Source organism: Danio rerio, chromosome 4, assembly GCF_052040795.2.
Source record: "Danio rerio strain M-AB ecotype USA chromosome 4, GRCz13ab, whole genome shotgun sequence".
NCBI lineage: Eukaryota > Metazoa > Chordata > Actinopteri > Cypriniformes > Danionidae > Danio > Danio rerio.
The window spans coordinates 33,345,380-33,365,945 of NC_141024.2; the positions used below are offsets into that span (position 1 = coordinate 33,345,380).

The 20,566-nt window shown below is 41.6% G+C and overlaps 3 protein-coding genes across 4 annotated transcripts in view; all 3 read right to left on the bottom strand.

The window, feature by feature from the left end:
* LOC147844804 (putative RNA-directed DNA polymerase from transposon BS) overlaps positions 1–20,566 on the bottom strand; it is a 157,678-nt gene that overhangs the window by 43,419 nt on the left and 93,693 nt on the right. The gene's annotated exons all lie outside the window — the stretch shown is intronic.
* si:rp71-7l19.2 overlaps positions 3,005–20,566 on the bottom strand; it is a gene marked incomplete at its 3' end in the record, with an annotated part of 35,383 nt that continues 17,821 nt past the window's right edge. For both annotated transcript variants that reach the window (NM_001442849.1, NM_001442848.1), the window contains 3 exon segments: positions 3,005–3,032; positions 10,675–10,696; positions 13,449–13,461.
* On the bottom strand, positions 4,538–9,354 carry LOC147844802 (general transcription factor II-I repeat domain-containing protein 2B-like). The gene has a single exon (XM_088650034.1). It carries the CDS (start codon positions 7,518–7,520, stop codon positions 6,468–6,470), a length of 1,053 nt encoding a protein of 350 aa, XP_088506160.1. The 5' UTR covers positions 7,521–9,354; the 3' UTR covers positions 4,538–6,467.

Sequence of the window (20,566 nt, forward strand, 5' to 3'; positions counted from 1 at the left end):
AGGATTTGCACCATGTTTATTTGGACTTTGACACATTATTTATTATTTTCTTATTTTTTTATTTGTTCATTGTAAGTGGTGTTGTTTATAGTAACTGAAAATATATTATTTGGAAAAAGTGAAATTTGCTCCACTGTTCTATTATTTTTTAACATTTTTTTCTGTTTAGTTCATTCCCAGAACTTTTGAGCAAATACGTTGTCAGTAAATAAATGCATTTTTTTCCCCCATAAAAAAACGCCTTGGAATAACATTGAAATAAATTGCTATAACTTGCTCAGGGAATTGTGGATGTAGACAAAATTTATTTTGGAAGTATAAAACATCATGGCATGTATTTCTAAAGAAAGAAAAACAAACTTCATAAGGTTTTGTTTGAAATAACTAGAAAATGCCACTTTTTTTAAAAATCGTTTCTGGAAAATTCTGGAATATTTTTGTTTTTGTTAATGTTTTTGGACCAAAAAATATTTTAGACTGGACCTTTAAATGATACAGATTGAAACTTCAGGTTCTCCTGTTTAAAATGATATATGACACTTGAGGCTGACTGCTAAAATAAAAATAAAACTGCTTTTTAAAAAAATAATAATATAGGCCCATTAGGTGCCCACAAAATACCTCTAGGTCTTTAAGGGTTAATTATTTATTTATCATGTCACCATATTTTGGACTGCACTGTAAAACATATCTGTTAATAATCACTTTCCATATTTTGTATTTTCCGTTTATTTACAGTTGTGGTATGTTAATCTCTGCTCTGTCCACTTCTGATGTTGAAGATTCAACTGTATAGTTTAGCAATGTGACTTATTGACATTTTTGTAGTTTGAAATAATATAATATATAAGAAATAATATAAGAAATTGTACTAGCAGTTTATTGCAAGGTTTCTGTAGCGTGACATGCACACTTTTAAAAATGTTCATGTATTTACCTTGTTTCCACAGTCTAAGATTTAAAATAGAAACAGTTGTCTCTTTTTGCATTAGTTAAAGGCTGATAATATATACATATTAATATTTAAATATTTTATACCTTATACTTAATATAAGGTGCAAAAATTCTAATTGGAAACCCCTACTGACATGTTTACATTGTCATCAAAAAAACATTTTGCTGCCATGTAATGAACATTTTAATGTTATTTAATGCATTTATAAGTAACAACATGGAGGACTAGCTTATATATGGCATTTACAAACTTTTAAGGGGACTGTAGATATTACACACATTTCACTTCTAATGTACCTGAAAAACTCTCTTCTTGGACCTCCATAATCCTCCGCCATTTCACCTGCAAACTTTATATTAGGAAGTTTGTGCCACTCAAAATAGCCTCTTGACAAGGCCATGCATGCACTCAAAATGGGTTTGTGCCATGCTATCACTGTTATGTTGGTATGTATGTCCAAATTGTCTTTACGGAACTTCTTTAAAATGTCTGGTAGTTCTCTGTAAAGCTGAACATAGAAAGAAAAAAAAATATTACCATATGATATGATACACTATAGGTGAGGCAGTGGCGCAGTAGGTAGTGCTGTCGCCTCACAGCAAGAAGGTCGCTGGTGCGAACCTCGGCTCAGATGGCGTTTCTGTGTGGAGTTTGCATGTTCTCCCTGCCTTCGCGTGGGTTTCCTCTGGGTGCTCCGTTTTCCCCCACAGTCCAAAGACATACGGTACAGGTGAATTGGGTAGGCTAAATTGTCTGTAGTGTATGAGTGTGTGTGTGGATGTTTCCCAGAGATAGGTTGCGGCCGGAAGGGCATCCGCTGCGTAAAAACTTGCTGGATAAGTTGGCGGTTCATTCTGCTGTGGCTACCCCGGATTAATAAAGGGACTAAGCCAACAAGAAAATGAATGAATGAACGAATGATACACTACCTGACAAAAGTCTTGTCAATCCCAGTTGTAAAAGCAACACATAATAACTTGAATTCTAGTTGATCATTTGTAAAAGTGGCAGAAGGCAGATTTTTCAGATGAATCATCTGTTGAACTGCATCCCAATTATCACAAATACTGCTGAAGACCTACTGGAACCCGCATAGAGCAAAGATTCTTATAGAAATCAGTCAAGTTTGGTGAAGAAATAATCATGGTTTGGAGTCACATTCAGTATGGGGGCCTGTGAGAGATCTGCAGAGTGGATGATTAACGTCAACAGCCTGAGGTATCTGTGCAGCCCATTACGTTACAAATCACAGAGGGCAAATTCTTCTTTTCTCCTTCTCATACTTCAGCCTCCACATCAAAGTTCCTGAAAGCAAAGAAGGTCAAGCTGCTCCAGGATTGCCCAGCCCAGTCACCAGACATGAACATTATTGAGCATGTCTGGGGTAAGATAAAGGAGGAAGCATTGATGATCAATGATGAACTCTGGGAGTCCTGCAAGAACGTCTTTGCCAATCCATATGAGTTTATTAATAAGTTATTTGAGTCATTGCAGAGATGTATGGATGCAGTCCTCCAAGCTCATGGAGGCATACACAATATTAATAATTTTTTCACTGCACCATGACTTTATATTCTATACTGTACATTATTTCTGTTCAGTGACAAGACTATTGTTTAAGCAGAATCAGACCTTACTGTGCTAAAGAAATCATTCAAAATCATGGTATGGTCATATTTTATCGTGGTAAAATAAACATATTCTAGAGGCCTTTACCTTTCAGATAAGCCACGTTTGATACCAAATGATCTACTAGAATTAAATTTATTATTTGTTGTTCCTTTTGGATAGGCGACAAGACTTTTGTAATGCATGATATGCATGACAATAATCATTTGGGTGATTCAAAAACATATACTTGCTAATAAACTGAAAAGACAACTAGTACTGTGAATGAATGAAATGCATACATCTGCAATATTACTCCTGACTGGAAGGACCATGGCCCCTCCTTTAATGTCAGATTCTGACGAGTCCATTTAGAAGTCCTCCCTAAGTGTGACAAATTAGGGATTACATTTTTAAAATATTTATTACTGACATATAAACATCTTCTGAATTTTAGCAAGACATAAAATACATGGAAAAAAAAGTAAACTTATGATTGTGAACTTGGTCTTTAGATCATGATGGCTGAAGTGAACTTACACTTGGATTGCTGTGGCCATGGTTGTGGTGGTGTGGACTGGTCGGCTGCTGCCCTCCGTCGCCATGGTTGTGCGGGCCAATCGACTGCCGCCCTCTGTTGCCATGGATGTGTGGGCTAATCAGCCACTGCCCTCTGTAGCCATGGGTGAGTGGGCCAATCGGTCGCTGCCCTCCGTCGCCATGGTTGTGTGAGCCAATAGGCCACTGCCCTCTGTGGCCATGGTTGTGGTGGTGTGGGCCAATCGGCTACTGCCCTCCATCGCCATGGTTTTGCGGGCCAATCGACTGCCGCCCTCTGTCGCCATGGATGTGTGGGCTAATCAGCCACTGCCCTCTGTAGCCATGGGTGTGAGGGCCAATCGGTCGCTGCCCTCCGTCGACATGGTTGTGTGAGCCAATAGGCCACTGCCCTCTGTGGCCATGGTTGTGGTGGTGTGGGCCAATCGGCTACTGTCCTCCATCGCCATCGTTGTGCGGGCCAATCGACTGCCGCCCTCTGTCGCCATGGATGTGTGGGCTAATCAGCCACTGCCCTCTGTAGCCATGGGTGTGTGGGCCAATCGGTCGCTGCCCTCCGTCGCCATGGTTGTGTGAGCCAATAGGCCACTGCCCTCTGTGGCCATGGTTGTGGTGGTGTGGGCCAATCGGCTACTGCCCTCCATCGCCATGGTTGTGCGGGCCAATCGACTGCCGCCCTCTGTTGCCATGGATGTGTGGGCTAATCAGCCACTGCCCTCTGTAGCCATGGGTGTGTGGGCCAATCGGTCGCTGCCCTCCGTCGCCATGGTTGTGTGAGCCAATAGGCCACTGCCCTCTGTGGCCATGGTTGTGGTGGTGCGGGCCAATCGGCTACTGCCCTCCGTCGCCATGGTTGTGTGGGCCAATCGGCCACTCCCCTTTGTCGCCAACAAAAAAATCTATTAATAGTATTTGTATATATGAACTCACCCCTAGGGGATCTATAATGCTGAATTGCTGGGTTTTTTATCAAAGAGACTTTAAATGTAAGTTGTCTTTGTGGTCTCACCTTGGTGGCCCTTCTTTGTCGCATCAATCCACCACCTCTTGAATTACGAAACATTTCAAACCTAAAAAAAGTAATTATGTCGGTGCTAATAGCCTAGTGGTTAAGTGCACCGATATATAGCACCATGGTACTCACGGTGACCCGAATTCGATTCCCAGCTTAAGGTCCTATGCCGACACTTCCCTCTCTCTGGTCCTAATACTTTCCTGTCTGTCCTCCACTATCCTATCCTGATAAAAGGTGAAAAACCCATAAAAAAAAGACACACCTGTAAAAGGACAGTGAATAAATGAACAGTCCATCAATTATCTTCCTATGCTAGAGCATCCAAATAAATATTTCACATGGTTTACTTATTCTGTCATTATATTCTTCAATAGAAGTAATTTTTTATTTTTATTGTACTTTAATTAAATTGTTTGTGTTCACTGTTTTGTAAACCTGCAATTATTAACTTTGAGGAAATAAGTCATCACATTCTATACCACTTGCATATGCTGCTGTATTATTGATAAGCTGCAAACTAATATTGAATTTAAGTCAGTTATTCTCTCTGTCAGTTGGGAACATTAATAGCACTTTATCAATAGCACCTCAAACCTTTGCAGATGTTTTACATCAATAGAGTGGAAGAAATACGTCAGATTCCGGAAATGCATTTTATCTTACAGTGTTTGGGAGAGTTACAATGGTCTATTTGCACAGCTATTGCTTTTCACCCACAGATAAACATCCAGTAAAGTTTTTTAATTGTCTATTCTCAATTTCAACCTGTTCCTTTTACAACATCAATGTTGTAATGTAAATGATCATGATGTAATCATGTAAATATAATCAGTTAAATTTCCTTAAGATTTCATTTAGTTTTTCAAGCGTAAAAAAGATGAACAGCCATTTAAAATGCTAGTGCCAGAAGTAGCAGCAGGTTAGTGCAGAAACTCAATTGAAAATTCAATAAGTTTTCACATTTTTTTTCTCACTGCACTCTGCAAATGACTGACAGTAGTGACAAAAACTTTACAGAGCTAGAAAAAGCAACATGCAGCATGCCCAACCTCTTTGTAATGTTTAACAGCAATTATAACATCAATATGTCAAATATTTGTAATGAGTCAGGTCTGATCTCGTTAATTCTTTCACTTTGTATTGCCCTTTGGTCTCGCAGCTGCAGGTTCTCCCCATTAACTATCATTGCATTAGCACCTGTCGCCACTTGTTGCCAATTAGCGTCCCTACTTAATCCTCTGTGTTCTCTTTTTCTGTGTCAAATTATTTTATTGCTTCTGTGGTTCACCTTGTAGTTTGTGGAGTTCTACACGTCAGTAAGTCCTGTCCTGCGTGCTATCACTATGTTTACTCTTACTTACACTTTGCTCTACCAGTCTTCAAGTGCTCGTCTGCAACTGGGGCCTCATGTATCAACGCTGCGTACGCACAAAAACTTTGCGTACGCCAGGTTTCACGCTCAGAATCGCTCACGTTTGGATTTACTAACAATAAACTGAACGTGGGAATGTGTGCAGCTTCACGGCGGCTTTCTGGCTGGCGTACGCACATTTTTTGTGCGCGTCCATTTTATTTCCATTGGCGACTCCTAGAGGCAGTTGTGTTAAATTCCTCTCTACAAAGTGTCTGAGCCTTGCAATGGCAGCTGTATGAGACGGGTTCATCTAGCAGGTATATAAGGTTTCCATACCATACAGTTGACCAGCTAAACATTAAAGCACAATTTGCAGCGATTGCCTGTTTTCCCAATGTAATCTGAGCAATCTACTGCACACACATTGCTATAAAGACACTATCTGAAGATAAATTTGCATGCGTGAATCAGAAACATTTCCATTCATTAAATGTGCAAATAAAATATGATGTACAAACTTATTGATGATTCCTACTTGTCTTTCTCGTGATAAATAGTTGGCAAAATCTGATTTGTAGCGGGGGGAAAAAAGAAGTAAGAGTTCATCAGACACTGAATTTGAGCCGAGTTCATGCTCGAACGTGTCAATACATGATCACATGTGTCGTATGAGCTGCGCCACTGAGACTGTTAAGGGTGCTGCAACATTTTACAGATATAAACCACATTATTTCTCTTTTAATTCACTTAGTGCGATGTTCAGACCCAACTGTGTTAACCGCATCAGCTAAACTCTCCCACTCTATTTTTTTCTTTTGTTGTTAATTCCGGAGAACAAACTTGCAAATAACACCGCTTTTCTCCGGTCTACCTCCGAAAGCAGTACCTCCAATTCACATTCACATTCTGTTCAAAGTTTCTCTTTTTGCTTGCTTTTGCCATTGCTTTTTCGTTGGGTTTTGCCATTAGCATAGTCATTAGCATATACATACGGGGGAGGAGGCAGGGAGGGGTGTTTTTAGGACATTTTCCCTGCTGAGCCAACGTACCTCGGTGAAATAGAGCACATCTCCATATTCTGACTCCATTTCTTCTAAAAAAGCACGGAAACTCCTGTGCTTTAATCCCCTGGATCTGATTTGGTTGACGCATTTCACAACAACAGACATCACATTGTCACACGGCAGGCATTTGCTGCAAAGGGCCTGCTGATGGATAATGCAGTGAAGAGCAATGGCCTCCTCTACACCCTCCTCTTGAAGTTTTTTTTTAACAAGTGCCACCAGTCCATTTTTCCTCCCTATCATCGATGGCGCTCCGTCGGTTGTTATTCCAACAAACCTCTTCCATGGCAAACCTGCATACTCAAGGGTATCACACAGATGACGAAATATCTCATTAGCGGTGGTCTGGCCATGCATTGGAATTATTGTGAGCAGCTCCTCCGTCAATTCAAAATTGCAATCAACACCACGGACATAAATTGTGAGCTGAGCAGTGTCTGTTATGTCTGTGCTCTCGTCAAGAGCGACTGAGTATGCATCAAAACATTTGGCTTTCTCACACAGTTGATGATAAATGTCACTTGACATGTCAGAAATGTGCTCTGCCACAGTGTTGGCAGAAAGACTGAGGTTGCTAAACTGACCTTTCTTTTCCGGACAGATAATACTTGCAGCCTGTAACATGCATTTTTTAACAAACTCTCCTTCTGTGACTGGTTTCCCTGCCTTAGCAATCATCTCACTAACCATGTAACTAGCTGCGACTGATGCAACATTCTCTTTGGTTGATTTCTTGAAGAAATCTTGTTGCCTCAGTAGACATGCTTTAAGACTGGCAACTCGCTTGGCTCTCTCATCCCCCTGATATTTTGCACATTCCTCAGCATGTTTAGTTGAATAATGGCGTTTCAAGTTGTATTCCTTGTGCACTGCAACTTTCTCTGTGCAAACAAGATATGTGGGGATGCCCCTCAACAAAGAAATACTGCGTCTCCCACTTTTCCTGAAATTATCTGTGCTCGTCATCAATCTTTCTCTTCACTGCAGGCTTTGAAGTCATGATGGGGGTATGACCAAATCTAATTCTGTAATAAAATGTAATTCTTCTCTGTCTGTTCTAATTCAAATTGATTCCAGGTGTGGCCCACACACAAACTCTCCTGCCGACTGCTGGCCTCTCTTCAATTCAATCTTTTTCTGACCGCTGTGCCAGGGGTCAAGTCCTAGGGAAAAAAGTGGGGGAACTCACTCAAAACTTCCATTCCCTCACCTAAAAAAAAGGCGTATATATGTATAAATAAAACACCCCCACCCCACTCCAGTCACATCAGTCTGTACCAGTCTGTATCTACCTATAATATATATAAGATGCAGGCTGTAGCTAGGTAGGTGGCAGGCTGCAGATAGGTAGCTAAGTGGCAGGCAGGGGCGGGAACAGCTTACCTTGGTTCTGGCCGGCACGAGTTCCCTCCTAACACTTCCCGCCTGTCACAGCGTCTAACAAAGGGGCGGGGTGCGGCTTGTAAACAAAGGGGCTGGGAATGCCAGTGACCGCTGTGTACGAATAGAATCAGCTGAGCGGGGAGCGCTCTCTCTCACCGCTCCGCTGATTCTGTCAGTGTACAGCGGTCGGCGTGGGCCACAAAATATTGCACTGAGGGCCGCAAATGGCCCATGGGCCGCGAGTTTGAGACCCCTGATCTAGCAGGTATATAAGGTTTCCATACCATACATTTGACCAGCTAAACATTAAAGCACAATTTGCAGCGGTCGCCTGTTTTCCCAATGTAATCTGAGCTATCTACTGCACGCACATTGCTATAAAGACACTATCTGAAGATGAATTTGCATGCGTGAATCAGAAACATTTCCATTCAATAAATGTGCAAATAAAATATGATGCACAAACTTATTAATGATTCCTACTTGTCTTTCTCGTGATAAATAGTAGGCAAAATCTGATAATTAGCGGGGGGAAAAAAGAAGAGTTCATCAGACACTGGATTCGAACCGAGTTCATGCTCGAATGTGTCAAAACATGTTGACATACGTCAAACGAGCTGCACCACTGAGACTGTTAAGTGTATTGCAACATTTTACACATATAAACCACACTATTTCTTTTCTAGTTTACTCAGTGCGATGTTCAGACCCAACTGTGTTAACCGCATCAGCTAAACTCTCCCACTCAATTTTTTTCTTTTGTTGTTAATTCCGGAGAACAAACTTGCAAATAACACCGCTTTTCTCCGGTCTACATCCAAAAGCAGCAGCTCCAATTCACATTCTGTTCAAAGTTTCTCTTCTTGCTTGCTTTTGCCTTTGCTTTTTCGTTGGGTTTTGCCCATAGACTGTAAAATATATGGACGTAGTATGCGTGACGTCACCCATAGGTTTCTAAAGAGCGCAAAAGAAGCCACAAGTAGGCGCAGCCAACCGTCACCATTTTGTTCGCACGTCATCACACCCACGGCGGGATACCAAACAAGGGCAAAGAGGCGGAGAGTGAGCGGAGCTACAGACACCTGCTGGCATTTAGCTTGGACCTGGTTCAGACACACTTTACTTTGGGAGAACGCTTAATACTTTATCACCTGTGACTCGTTTGTATTTTGACCACTTGTGCTTGGTTGTATACTATATCAATAAAGTGTTTAGACTTTTAAAAACACTGCTGTAATACATTGAGCCACTAAACATTGTTCTTATGACGTTTTTCAACAGGAGGAAAACACGAATTACTTCCAAACACTTCAGATATAGAACGTGTTAGTTAATGTAAGACTATTGATGAAATCCAGCATAACACTGTATGACAACGCTTCAGATGACTGTTCTAGAGTATACAGCTAATCAATCTGACAGATTCTGAAGTGCATTAACGTTACAGCTCTAAATATAAACGATAAATTATCTTAAATAAAACAAATACATGTATAAAGATGGTATATAAGTATGTAACTTTACTCACATGGGAAACGGAGGCCACGTGAATGGTTTGTGAGCACAATTAAGTGCACTCAGCATGCCGTGCCATCTAATAATTGTAGGAAACAAGTCCAAAAGGCAGTTGACTGTGTAAAGCCACATAAAATAACACAGAAATACGATAAATATGCCGAGTTCAGTGGCTAATCTGCAGGATTCAGCTGAGGTGATGTGACGGTGACCAACGAGACCTAGCTGTCACTCAAGTGGCCACTCCCTTAATTATGCAAACTTAATATAACTTAATATAAAGGAAACGGATGAGTTATAAAAAAATTCACCCCCCTCACAGTTGTCATGAAGGGTAATATTAGCTGTATTAACCAAAATCTTTTTTTGTACCAGGCTGTAAACACCTTTTTTCTGCTGTAAAGTTGGCCATTCTAACAGTGGGCTCAATTGAAATTTGCTCTGTTTTGGAGCCAGGAGCGGCCAGGACTAGCGGAATTTCGGATGAATTGCAGTTTTAGTTACTTCCGTATTGGCTTCCTGAGAGAGAGCGGGAGGTTGCCGCTTGGTTTTGCCAAAGTAGAGTCATTAGCATATTCATACAGGGGAGGAGCCAGGGAGGGGTTTTGTGCTCGTGCATGTTGCGCTCAGTTACACGTTCATTCGGATGTACAAAAGAATATGCGTGAGATTCGGCGTACGCAGTGTTTCATACATCTGAATTTTTTTTTGCGTACGCACATTTACAGCTTTGTGCGTACACAATGTTTTAGTAAGATTTCCACGCAAGTCTTCGTGCATGGACCCCAGGTTTTCTGTCTGGTCTGTTACAATATTGACTTAAATCAAATGCCAGTTTGCTTTAGATGAGGTTAAGATTTTTTATTTTTTTTCCCCTTGACTCTAAAAAGAAAGCTATCTTTTAAAGCTAAATTGAGTGATTTAAAATGAATAATAGATGCTGATATTAATTTAATAAGTTACTTCTATTGCGTTATAGTGCTGCATAAGTGGCAATCTTAATTAGATAATAAATGCATTCACATAACAATTAAAGAAGCAAAATTTCATAGGATTTAATTCAAACATAACATCAGAGTTCATTAAGGTGATTGACAAACGATAGTTGGATTCTGAAGCATAATTATGGTTGCTGCACAATTTGAGGCATAGTTTGTAATAAGAAATCAGCGCAGAAGGGCGTATAGGCTATAATTCCCACACAGAGAACAAAATTTAAAGCTGTTATTCATTTTGGGTTTTATCTAATTTTTTATGTTTGTAAAAAAAAATTTAAAATTAAAATAGATACTTAAAGCAAAATATGTCCTTGAGAAGGTTCAAATTTGACATAAACGGATAGGTTTTTTTTCCGTGGCTATGACCTTTAACGTTGTAACTTATTCAATTTTTAAATTAATTCAAAGGATTTTAATAAAATACCCTACACATACTGATTTATTTATATATATATATATATATATATATATATATATATATATATATATATATATATATATATATATAAATATATATTATTAGTGTTACCAGAATATGTATCCAACCTTACGCAGGGCTTACCTATACCAGTAGACTTGTCTGTTCCTCTTCTGGGGGGTCTTCATTAAGAAGTCGATTAAACTGGGTGTTCATTTGGTCTCTAATTTTATTTATTCTTCTTCTGAATCTGCCATCTGTCATACTTGCATAACTTAAATGATTTCTTGATCGCTTGTGCCTTGATTGACGTATCACAATTGCTCGGTATGCCGCATTAAGGCCTGCCCACTTAAAGGAACATTTTTAGTTTTGCAGTTTTCTGTCTGCAGGTTTCTGAGATGTTTGGGGTCAGGGTGATATCAAGTGTAATTATAAAAAAAATAGTTCATAATATAAATTTTATACTACTTTTAAAAATTATCTAAAATGTAAATAGTTTTTTTAAAATAAATTCAGGCGTTAGAGACAGAATTCTGCTATCTGTTGGGTAGAGAAAAACCTGTAGATGTTTTAGAAATAATGTGCAATGACAATATGTTCAGCAGAGGCAGAAATATATACATTTTGCTGGATGAGACCCACTTGTTTTTTTATTATTGTTTTTAAATCCTTAGCATGAATCAGAAAATACACACACACACAGCTTTCTCAGTCTTGACTTTTCCTCTCTTTATTCTACATCTCTCACTTTTTACTACAACAGCTCCCCCTTGTGGAACTTCTTTGTAACTGAACACGAAGGGCTCTATTTTGACGGTCCATGAGCAGAGCGCAAAATGCAGGGCGCAAACGCTTTCAGGGCGTGTCAGAATGTATTTTTGCTAATACAAGGACAGAAAAATCTGCTTTGCGCCGTGGCGCATGGTTTAAAAGGGTTGAGTTTATTTTCTTAATGAGTCATAGGTGTGGTTTGAGAATAAACCAATTAGATCTCATCTCCCATTCCCTTTAAGAGCCAGCTGTGTCGCGCCATAAGCGCATTTGCCATTTACATGACGTAAAGTAAGTTCACTTTCCCTTTTGCTCTCGTAGGGAAACCTTTACGCACAGACATAAATTAGCCATTAAATAATTCATTTTGTTTGTTAAGCGCAAAGATTTGTTTCAAAACTTTTTTTAAATTCAGTTCTAATTTCCAGCAAACGAATAAACGAACAATAATAACGAAGTGTGTTCAAAAACTTGAGTTATTTCCAAATACACCTGGGGGGTATTCCAGAAAGCTGGGCTAACCATCTGCTAAACCCTGAACTCTCGGTTGATTTACCCAAAACCTGCTTACCGCAAGTATGTTGGTTCCAAAACAGGTGGTAAGAGTTAGTTAACCGCGGGTTAATGCCCGAGCACGGCCGACACCTAAAGGCATTTTCAGTAGATCGCCGAATTTACGAGTCACCATATAAAGTCACGGTGAGAAAAAAAGGGCAACGCACTTTACAGAGGCAAAGCTGGAGGTTTTAAACACAGAGATTACACATCTGCTTCAACGAAGGAAAGAAATATAGAATAAGAAATAGATAAGAAAAGAAAAAAAATAATAAGAAAGTTTATTAGTTGATTAAATTACACATGCCACCCTCCATTTTATTCATTGTAATGAACAATTAAACTTCTCTTTAACATCCTTTTGAGTATGTTGTGTAACCATTCATGCATTTATTTTTTTTGCCATTCATTTCTTAAGGCCATGTGTATTGACTAATAAGGCTTATAGAAATTGTAATCTTTCTGTAGCTAGAACTCTGTCCAAAGTCATTAAACACAGAAACATTCTCCTAAAAGGTAATATTTAATTACTGGAGCTCTGTATTTAACACTCTTGAATATTCTTTCTGTCATTCAGCTAATTGACCTTAATCCAAAATGCGGAAGTGCGCCTGTTTTCGCGATTGTCTTAGAACTTCCGATTCAGTCGCCTATGGGAGAAATGACTAGGAATAATAAACGGCAGAAAATGGCCAAACTACTTGCTTAACAAAGGTTTGCATGACTACACAGACCAAGTAGCATAATATAATAAGAAAATATTAAATTGCAACATCAAGCAGCGTAACAAGCAGTTGTTAACGTCAAAAAATGAATGGAAGTGAATGTGACCGGAAGTCGCGAGACAAAAAGATTCAAATGGCAGCGCCCGCTCGACAGCTGAGAATAAGGTGAATAGAAAGAGGCCTGTCTATCTGCTGTGGGCCACCAGTTAGAGGAGCTGCTTTGTCCTTTAATAAAGACTCATCAGTGGTTGAGTTTTTGACTTAAACCACACAATCTGTCACTGTTGTAAGTGATTGTTTTCAGGTAGCTTTAGGTTCTTTTTATGCTTTTTATTTTGCATGCAGACGAAGTTCCTTATGCTTCAACTAAGAAGCAGTGTAAGAATTTGTCTGCACTTTTCCATATTTGAAAATTACTCTTGGATCACAAAATCTTATATATATATATTTAAATTCTAAAGTAGCTGTATAAGGTCCATCTTCAAATATAAATAAAGTCACATGAGCATCACCTTAAGGTGAGAAATGTATATGAAAAAATATGTTACACGTTGAAAGGTGCGTGTACAAAGCAGTGTAAAAAAATCATTCATTTTATTTCAGGAAATTAAGAAATTAACAGACCAAAATATTTGATTAAACATAGTTTTTTGACAAATTACATTTCTCAGCACTCTTCCATCTCTTTTGTCAGCTTGGGTCATTGAGATTTCCTCTGGGTCAGGCTGCAGGTAGGGTGTCACCGTATAAGGCAGAAAAGGGTATCTTTTGTCCCCCAGCAATATTTCCTTTGTTTTTTTTTTTTTTTTTTTTACTATATTTGTATTATACACTTGAATCATTACATCCTGAAAATCAGCCATTTAGCCTCAACATATAGTTATGAGGTGGGGTCATCACTTATGAGCTGGTAGGTGGAAGCAGTAATGAGTTTAATAGTTGAAACACCAAAAGATTGAGGACAGAAAATTAAGTTTTACCTACACATTTATACTACAGACAGATTTCATATTATCAGTGTCTTTTAGAGACTGATGGAGCTTTAAAATTGGCTGCAATTAATGCACACAAGCATTTGGAAACCCTGAAAAAAATATTATATTGAAAAATGTAGGTGTATGTGCATGAATGTATACATATGAACGATGTCCTACATCTTAAATTATAGATATATTTTCCTACTAGATTCGAACTCGCTCCGCTGTGAGCTCCGTTGATCATTAACAACGCACTGTCCACTACACTATTGCGTGCTCTGAATCAACTGTGTAATGATACGCAGTGATTTATGACCAAGTAACTGTACAAAAGTGTAAAAAAAACAGTTCAGTGCCAGCCGCCAGGCATACTGTACAGGTGGTCATGCTGCCACATTGTACAGTTGCCTAAAATGCCCTGACGCAAATACAAAGAGCTGCACTGAATGTTTTTTATGGTAAGCGCAGACCCGCGGTTCGTCACATTTGATTTCAAAAAGGTTTGTTAAATATATTAACATTATAAATTTGGTTTAAAAAAACTATGCACTTATAACCCTCTCACAACGAAAAAACTTGTATCTGTGCGTCCACATCCATAAATATTCTCATCAAAAGAGAACGCAATGCTCAGTGAACTCTGAAACAGACAAACTCTGGAACATAGCAACTTAACATACCCAGAAGTTACCTCCGATTTTGGAACCAAAGCTGAGGTTATCCACCTACTTACTCTCAAACTTACCCGGGTATGTCACATAACCTGTTTTCTGGAACAGCCCCCTGCTGTGCCCCATATGGTCTAAAACTTGACAGGTGGACAAATCTAAGCTTGTTTTTTTAAAAAACAAATATAACTATGGATATAATAAATAATATTGCTAATAATAATATCATTATACAAAAGCAAATATAATGAACTGAAAAAGCCTCCCGAGATGAAAGATTCAAGGCAGTGGTTTTTAAATACATGTATGTCACGGTTGTGGATCTGTCTGCTCTTCTAAGATGTGTCTGCGTATGTGTGATTGTTTATGTGTGCACGTGGGGCGTGTATGTCTTAGAGTGGCTGCGTTTGTCTCTGTGGCTGTGTGGGAGTCATGTTTATTCACGTGTCAGTTGTTGTTTACATTTCATCAGCTGGGCAGTCACGTGATCGCTGTCTCCGGCTTATGCCGTCGCTTAGCACTGCTCAGCTGATAATCAGCGCATCACAGGTGTAGCGCATTTACTGCGTCTATAAATGTTCAGCGTTCCTGTTTCACTTTGTCAGTTTGTTGTTCTCACAATGTTCCGTGTCCTGTCAGGGTCTCGACATTGATACGCTGGTGGTGAGTGAGCTGATGAGTTTTGCCTATTTAGTTTTGATGCTCTCTGTTGATGACTTCATTGGACTTTGATCTTCTCTGTTGACGGCTGCTTGCATCTGTTACCTGCTCCAGCTTTGTTTATTGTGTCAACCTGATCCATTGTGTCACTCACCTGTTACCACCAGCCTTCGTTCTACCAGCTCTTGTTTATCTAAAATAAACTGTTACTTGCAATTGGGTCTCCTTGTCTTCCCGTGACAGAACAAACTGACCAAAAAGAATGGACCCAGCAAGTGCATCCGAGATCCAAGAATTCCTCTCTCGCAGCTCTGCATGTATGGATCAACAAGATAAGCAGATGGTGGTCACCACCCACATAGCAAAATTTCTCTGGCCCCGCTCTGGCCCACACAATCAGGTTTTGCTTGGCCCACATGCCGCAGTGAATTACGGTACATGACTGGACCAAATCTGGCTTCCAGACAAGGGCCAAACACGGACCATATCTGGGCCAAGTCTCAGCCAAGTTAATAACTCATAACTGGGCCTGAACTGGGCCAGATAGGTTGGTGTGTCACGATTGCAATAAAATTGATAAACCCATGGAGTGATGCGCTTTAGGCACACTATGGGCACGCTTTTTCTCAAAGTGACCTGATTGGTAGAATTTTTTTTCTTTACTCAAAAATGATTTTAGTGTATTTTAAATGTGGGTCAAGACTGGCCAAACTCACATGGCCCACTTATCAAATTTTTAAATCTGGGCCAAATACTACGTTTTTCATCTGGCCCAAATCTTGTGTGCCGCCTTAAAGACGGGGCCCCCTCTGCCAAACCCGGGCCATGTTTGGCTCCCATGCTGTATGCCAGTGCCGGATGAATGCCTGCTGTGCCAGCTTTATGCCAAATCTGGGCCAGAATTCTTTGCTACTTGGGCAGCCAGGCCATTCGGGCTTTAGTAATTCAGGTCTCAGAACTTACTACACAATTCCAAAGATTAAATTTGGGATTCAGCGCCGATGCCACTCTGCCAGCTCCGCCCACTAACCCAGTAAGTCCTGTTTTTAATATAAATCTGTGTTCCACTGAACCGTGACTTCCTCCACCACAAAGTTATTCTGGCGAACCCCACTTGTGCCGGTCTTTTATAGCCAAATTCTCCCTGTATATTACTCTACAGCTCTCGTCTTTTCTCAGCGAGGAGAGTAAAGTGGCGTTTGTAATTAACCTGCTGTCTGGTAAGGCGGCACAGTGGGGGACCACTGTGTGGGATCAAAAGCTTCCTTGCTGTAACACTTTCAAGGCTTTTTAGGAGGAACCCGGGACTGTTTTTGATCGAGCGGCTTCAGGGAGAGAGGCATCGCGAAGGTTCGCGGTGGGCATTTTTCAGACGATTTAATTTCACAATCTCGTACAGACCAGGTTCTAAGAACATCAAACCTGATGCTTTATCCCATCTTTTTGATCCTTCAGATTGTACGTCATCACTCGATCCTGTGCTCCCTCAGAGGGTTTTTGTTGCTAACATTTCTTGGGAGATCGAGTCGAGGGTTTGCGCAGCCTCGGATGGGGTAACGCCCCCGATCAGATGCCCACCGAGTCGGTTTTTCGTGCCAGAGGATCTGCTGTCCGACGATATCCGATGGGGTCATTCATCCAAAGTAGCCTGTCATTCAGGGGTGAGTCGCACATTATTTGTTGTTAAACAACGATTCTGGTGGCCAGCTATGGCTCGTGATGTGCGCAATTTTGTTTTGGCTTGCTCTGTCTGTGCTGTTTTTAAGTCTTCCAATCGCCCACCTGCTGGACTCTTTTAACCGCTGTCAGTGCCTTCGAGACCCGGGTCCCACATCTCGCTAGATTTTGTTACTGGTCTTCCATCCTCTAACGGTAACATGGTGGTTTTAACCGTGGTGGACCAGTTCTCGAAGGCTGCTCATTTTGTCCCTCTGCTCAAATTCTCGTCAGCCAGAGAGACAGCGGTTGCTGTCATTAATCACTTCTTTAGCATTTATGGCCTCCCGACGGTCATGGTTTCTGACAGGGGCCCTCCGTTCACGCCTTTGTCCAGAGGTGCCGACGCACTTGAAACAGGGCCAGACAAATTCTCCTCCAGGTGGGGGCGCGCACCAAGGCTAAAGACGATCAACACCGGTCTAAGCCTCCCGTTTACGTTGTCAGTCAAAAAGTGTGGCTTTCTTTTAGGAACATTCCTCTCCGCACTGTTTTTAATAAGCTAGCTCCTAAATTTATTGGCCCCTTTCAAGAGTTCACACTTAGCTGATAATCTATAAAGCGTATTTGGCATGCTGTCCCGGGAGAGAGCCCTGAGCTCGTAAAATCCTCGAGCCCGGGGACTCCCTCCCGTTAGAAGGGCGAGAGGGGAGTTCGAGGTCAGGTAGGTCTCGAAAACTCCCCAAAAGGCAAATGTTTTTCGCTCGGGACAGCAGCCGCGTATTGAAGTGCCCCCCAAAAGCAAGAAGTCAGTGCCATATCAGGCTGCTTAATGTCAGTTGAAGTGAGATAGGTTACTGTGGGAGAAGTTGTAACTGATTCTAGGAGGGTTGGGGACTCCGTGGGAGTCGGTTTTGGGGAGGCAGGGTTGGGGAGGGTGCCTAATGGAAGGAAGGAGAGTAGCAGAAAGGTTTGATGCTAGACATATTAAGAAGCGGAGTAATTCAATGCTAAAAGAAAAAAAGTAGCGGAGGAACTTGACGCTGGGAAGAGGGCTATGGAGTGGGAAGGGGAGAGGGGTTGTAGAGGGGGTGGAGAGAAGAGCAGAAGCATTCGACGCTGGAAGGAAGTAAAGAGGATGCGGAGGAACTCAACGCTGGGAAGGAGAGAGCATGAGATGCGGAGGAACTCGACGCTGAGAAGGTAAAGAAAAGAAAATCTATGGGGATCAGAGCTCTGTGGTCAACTCCGGGGGAGTTAGAGCTGTAGAATTGGACTACTACAGGAGTCTGGGAAGGGAGGGAGAGGTGGAGACTCCTGTAGGTGGTGGGCTTAGCGGGGACTCCGAGCGTGGGAACTCCTTGAGAGTCAAATTGGTGAGTGATGCTTTGAAATATAGAAAGAGTAGCGGAGGAACTCGACGCTGAATATAGTAAAGTAGCGGAGAAACTCGACGCTGAAGAAAGAAAAGTAGCGGAGGAACTCAACGCTGGAAGGGGGATTGGGAGTTAAGGGTGGGGAGAGGAGAGGGGTTATAAGAGGGGAGAGAGAAAAGAGCGGAAGCATTCTACGCTGGAAGGAAGAAAAGGAGATGCAAAGGAACTCAACGCCAGGGAATATAGGACAGGAGATGGGGAGGAACTCAACGCAAGAAGGCAGGAAAGATGCATATTTGGCCGGGGTGGGAGAGAGAGGGGAGGGTGGGGGACTCCGTGGGAGTTGTAGCTCTTGGGGTGACTCCGTGGGATTTAGAGCAGAAGGATTATACTCCTACAGGAGTCTAAATAGGGAGGGGGAGGTGGAGACTCCTATAGGAGGTGGGCTGAGCAGGACTCCGGGGGAGTCGAAGCTTAGGCTGAATAGGAAAGAGTAGCGGAATACTCAATGCTAGAAGGAAGTGATAGTAGCGGAGCAACTCGACACTGAAAAAGAAAAGAAGCGGAGAAACTCGACGCTGGAAAGGGGTAGGGAGTAAAAGATGTTGGGGGGAGAGAGGGAGGGGATGGAGAAAAGAGCGGAGGCATTTGACGCTGGAAGGAAGGGAAGGAGATGCGGAGAAACTCAACGGTATAGAAAATAAGATATGAGATGCGGAGGAACTCAACGCTAGAAAAGAAGAAAAATGTCAATTGTTGAGGGACATAATTGGGGGGGTAATTGATTGACTCTGGGGGAGTCGGGCTTTAGATGTGTTAGTTAAGCTGAAGAGGTAAGAGTAGCAGAAGGACTTGAGGCTAGAAAGGAGGGATAGAAGCAGAACAACTCGACGCTGAAAAAGAAAAGTAGCGGAGAAACTCGACACTGGAAAGGGGGTAGGGAGTAAGGATGTTGGGGGGGGGTTCAAAGAGGGAGGGGATGGAGAGAAGAGCGGAAGCATTCAACGCTTGAAAGAAGAGAAGGAGGTGCGGAGGAACTCAACGCTAGAAAGGAGAGAAGGGAGGTGCGGAGAAACTCGACGCAAGAAGGAAGTGAAAGACTTAGAAGGTTCCCTACTGGTAGCTTGGGGCTATGGGGATATTGTGCTGGGATGAGGGCTGTAGAAAGCAGGTGGGGGGGTTGTGGGGGACAGATAGTTGCTGTAATTTCAGGATGGTGAAAGTCGTCTGGTGAGAGACGACTGGGCTTCTTTGAGATGTGGTTGGCTGAATCGAATGTAGGAATTGAAAGCATCTGAGGACCAGCGACCAAGGGCTTGGATCTGACTTTGGGAGAGCCCGTTGTGGGCTGCTGTAGTGGCATTCTGAAAGAATGGCTTGAGAATGAGTCGGGGGAGAAGCCTGATAGGCGTAGTATTTCTTTGAGGTGTTTTTGGAACCAGAATCGGGTTACTGGGCGGTTGTAGTCGTCTGTGAAAAGTGGAGACAGGGGGTTGGGGTCTTGGAGTTTCCTAAACTGTAGGAATGCTAGGAGGGTTTGGAAGTGGTGGGTGGGGGATGGTATGTCAAATATGTATATATGGTGACCCTTGCGAATTTGATCTGTTTTGCTCTGTTTGACGAAGAAGGAAATAGTTTCTTTGTCAAGCAGTCAAATCAGAGATGGTAGGGTAAATGGAGGGGTTGAATTTGGATTTGGTTGTGATTTCTGAGCATCTAAGGAAGCCAAAAAATGCTAGGGTAAACATGGCATCGAGGGTGCAAGCTGTATTGATGGATTGGTACCCTTTCCGTAGTGTGTGGATGCATTTGGTGAGAATGCTGAGTGTGATGGGTAGCCTAGGATCAGGGGGTGAGGGTGGGTTTTCTGTATGCCTTTGATGAGGAGAGAAGTTTGAGAATTGAGTATGGCATTGGAGGGAGATCCGTGAATTAATTTATGGAAAAACTGGATCCCACTTAGGTAACTTCTGATGGAGCTGGATTGTATATTTTTTGAAATGTGAAGGTGGGATATGAAGGAGGTAATTGAGAGAAGGGAAAAGTCGGGGAAGGGTGCTTTGTATACTGAATGGAAGTGTTTGAATGAATTCCAGGCTGTGAGATATGACTGGAGGGTTCTGGGAGCTATTCCTTGTAGGATGAGAGATACAGAAATGTGTCAGAGGTTATGTAGAGGGCGATCTATGGCAAGATCATTTCTGAATAATGAGGGACAGGTGTCGGATGGGGGTCCGCTTCTGGCGCCAATTCTTGAAATTTCTGAAAAGAGAAACGAGAGAGAGAGTCAGCAATTTGATTTTTGCA

Coding starts and splice junctions, on each gene's coding strand:
- LOC147844802 (XM_088650034.1), bottom strand. CDS start 7,520: ATGACGAGCACAGATAATTTCAGGAAAAGTGGGAGACGCAGTATTTCT.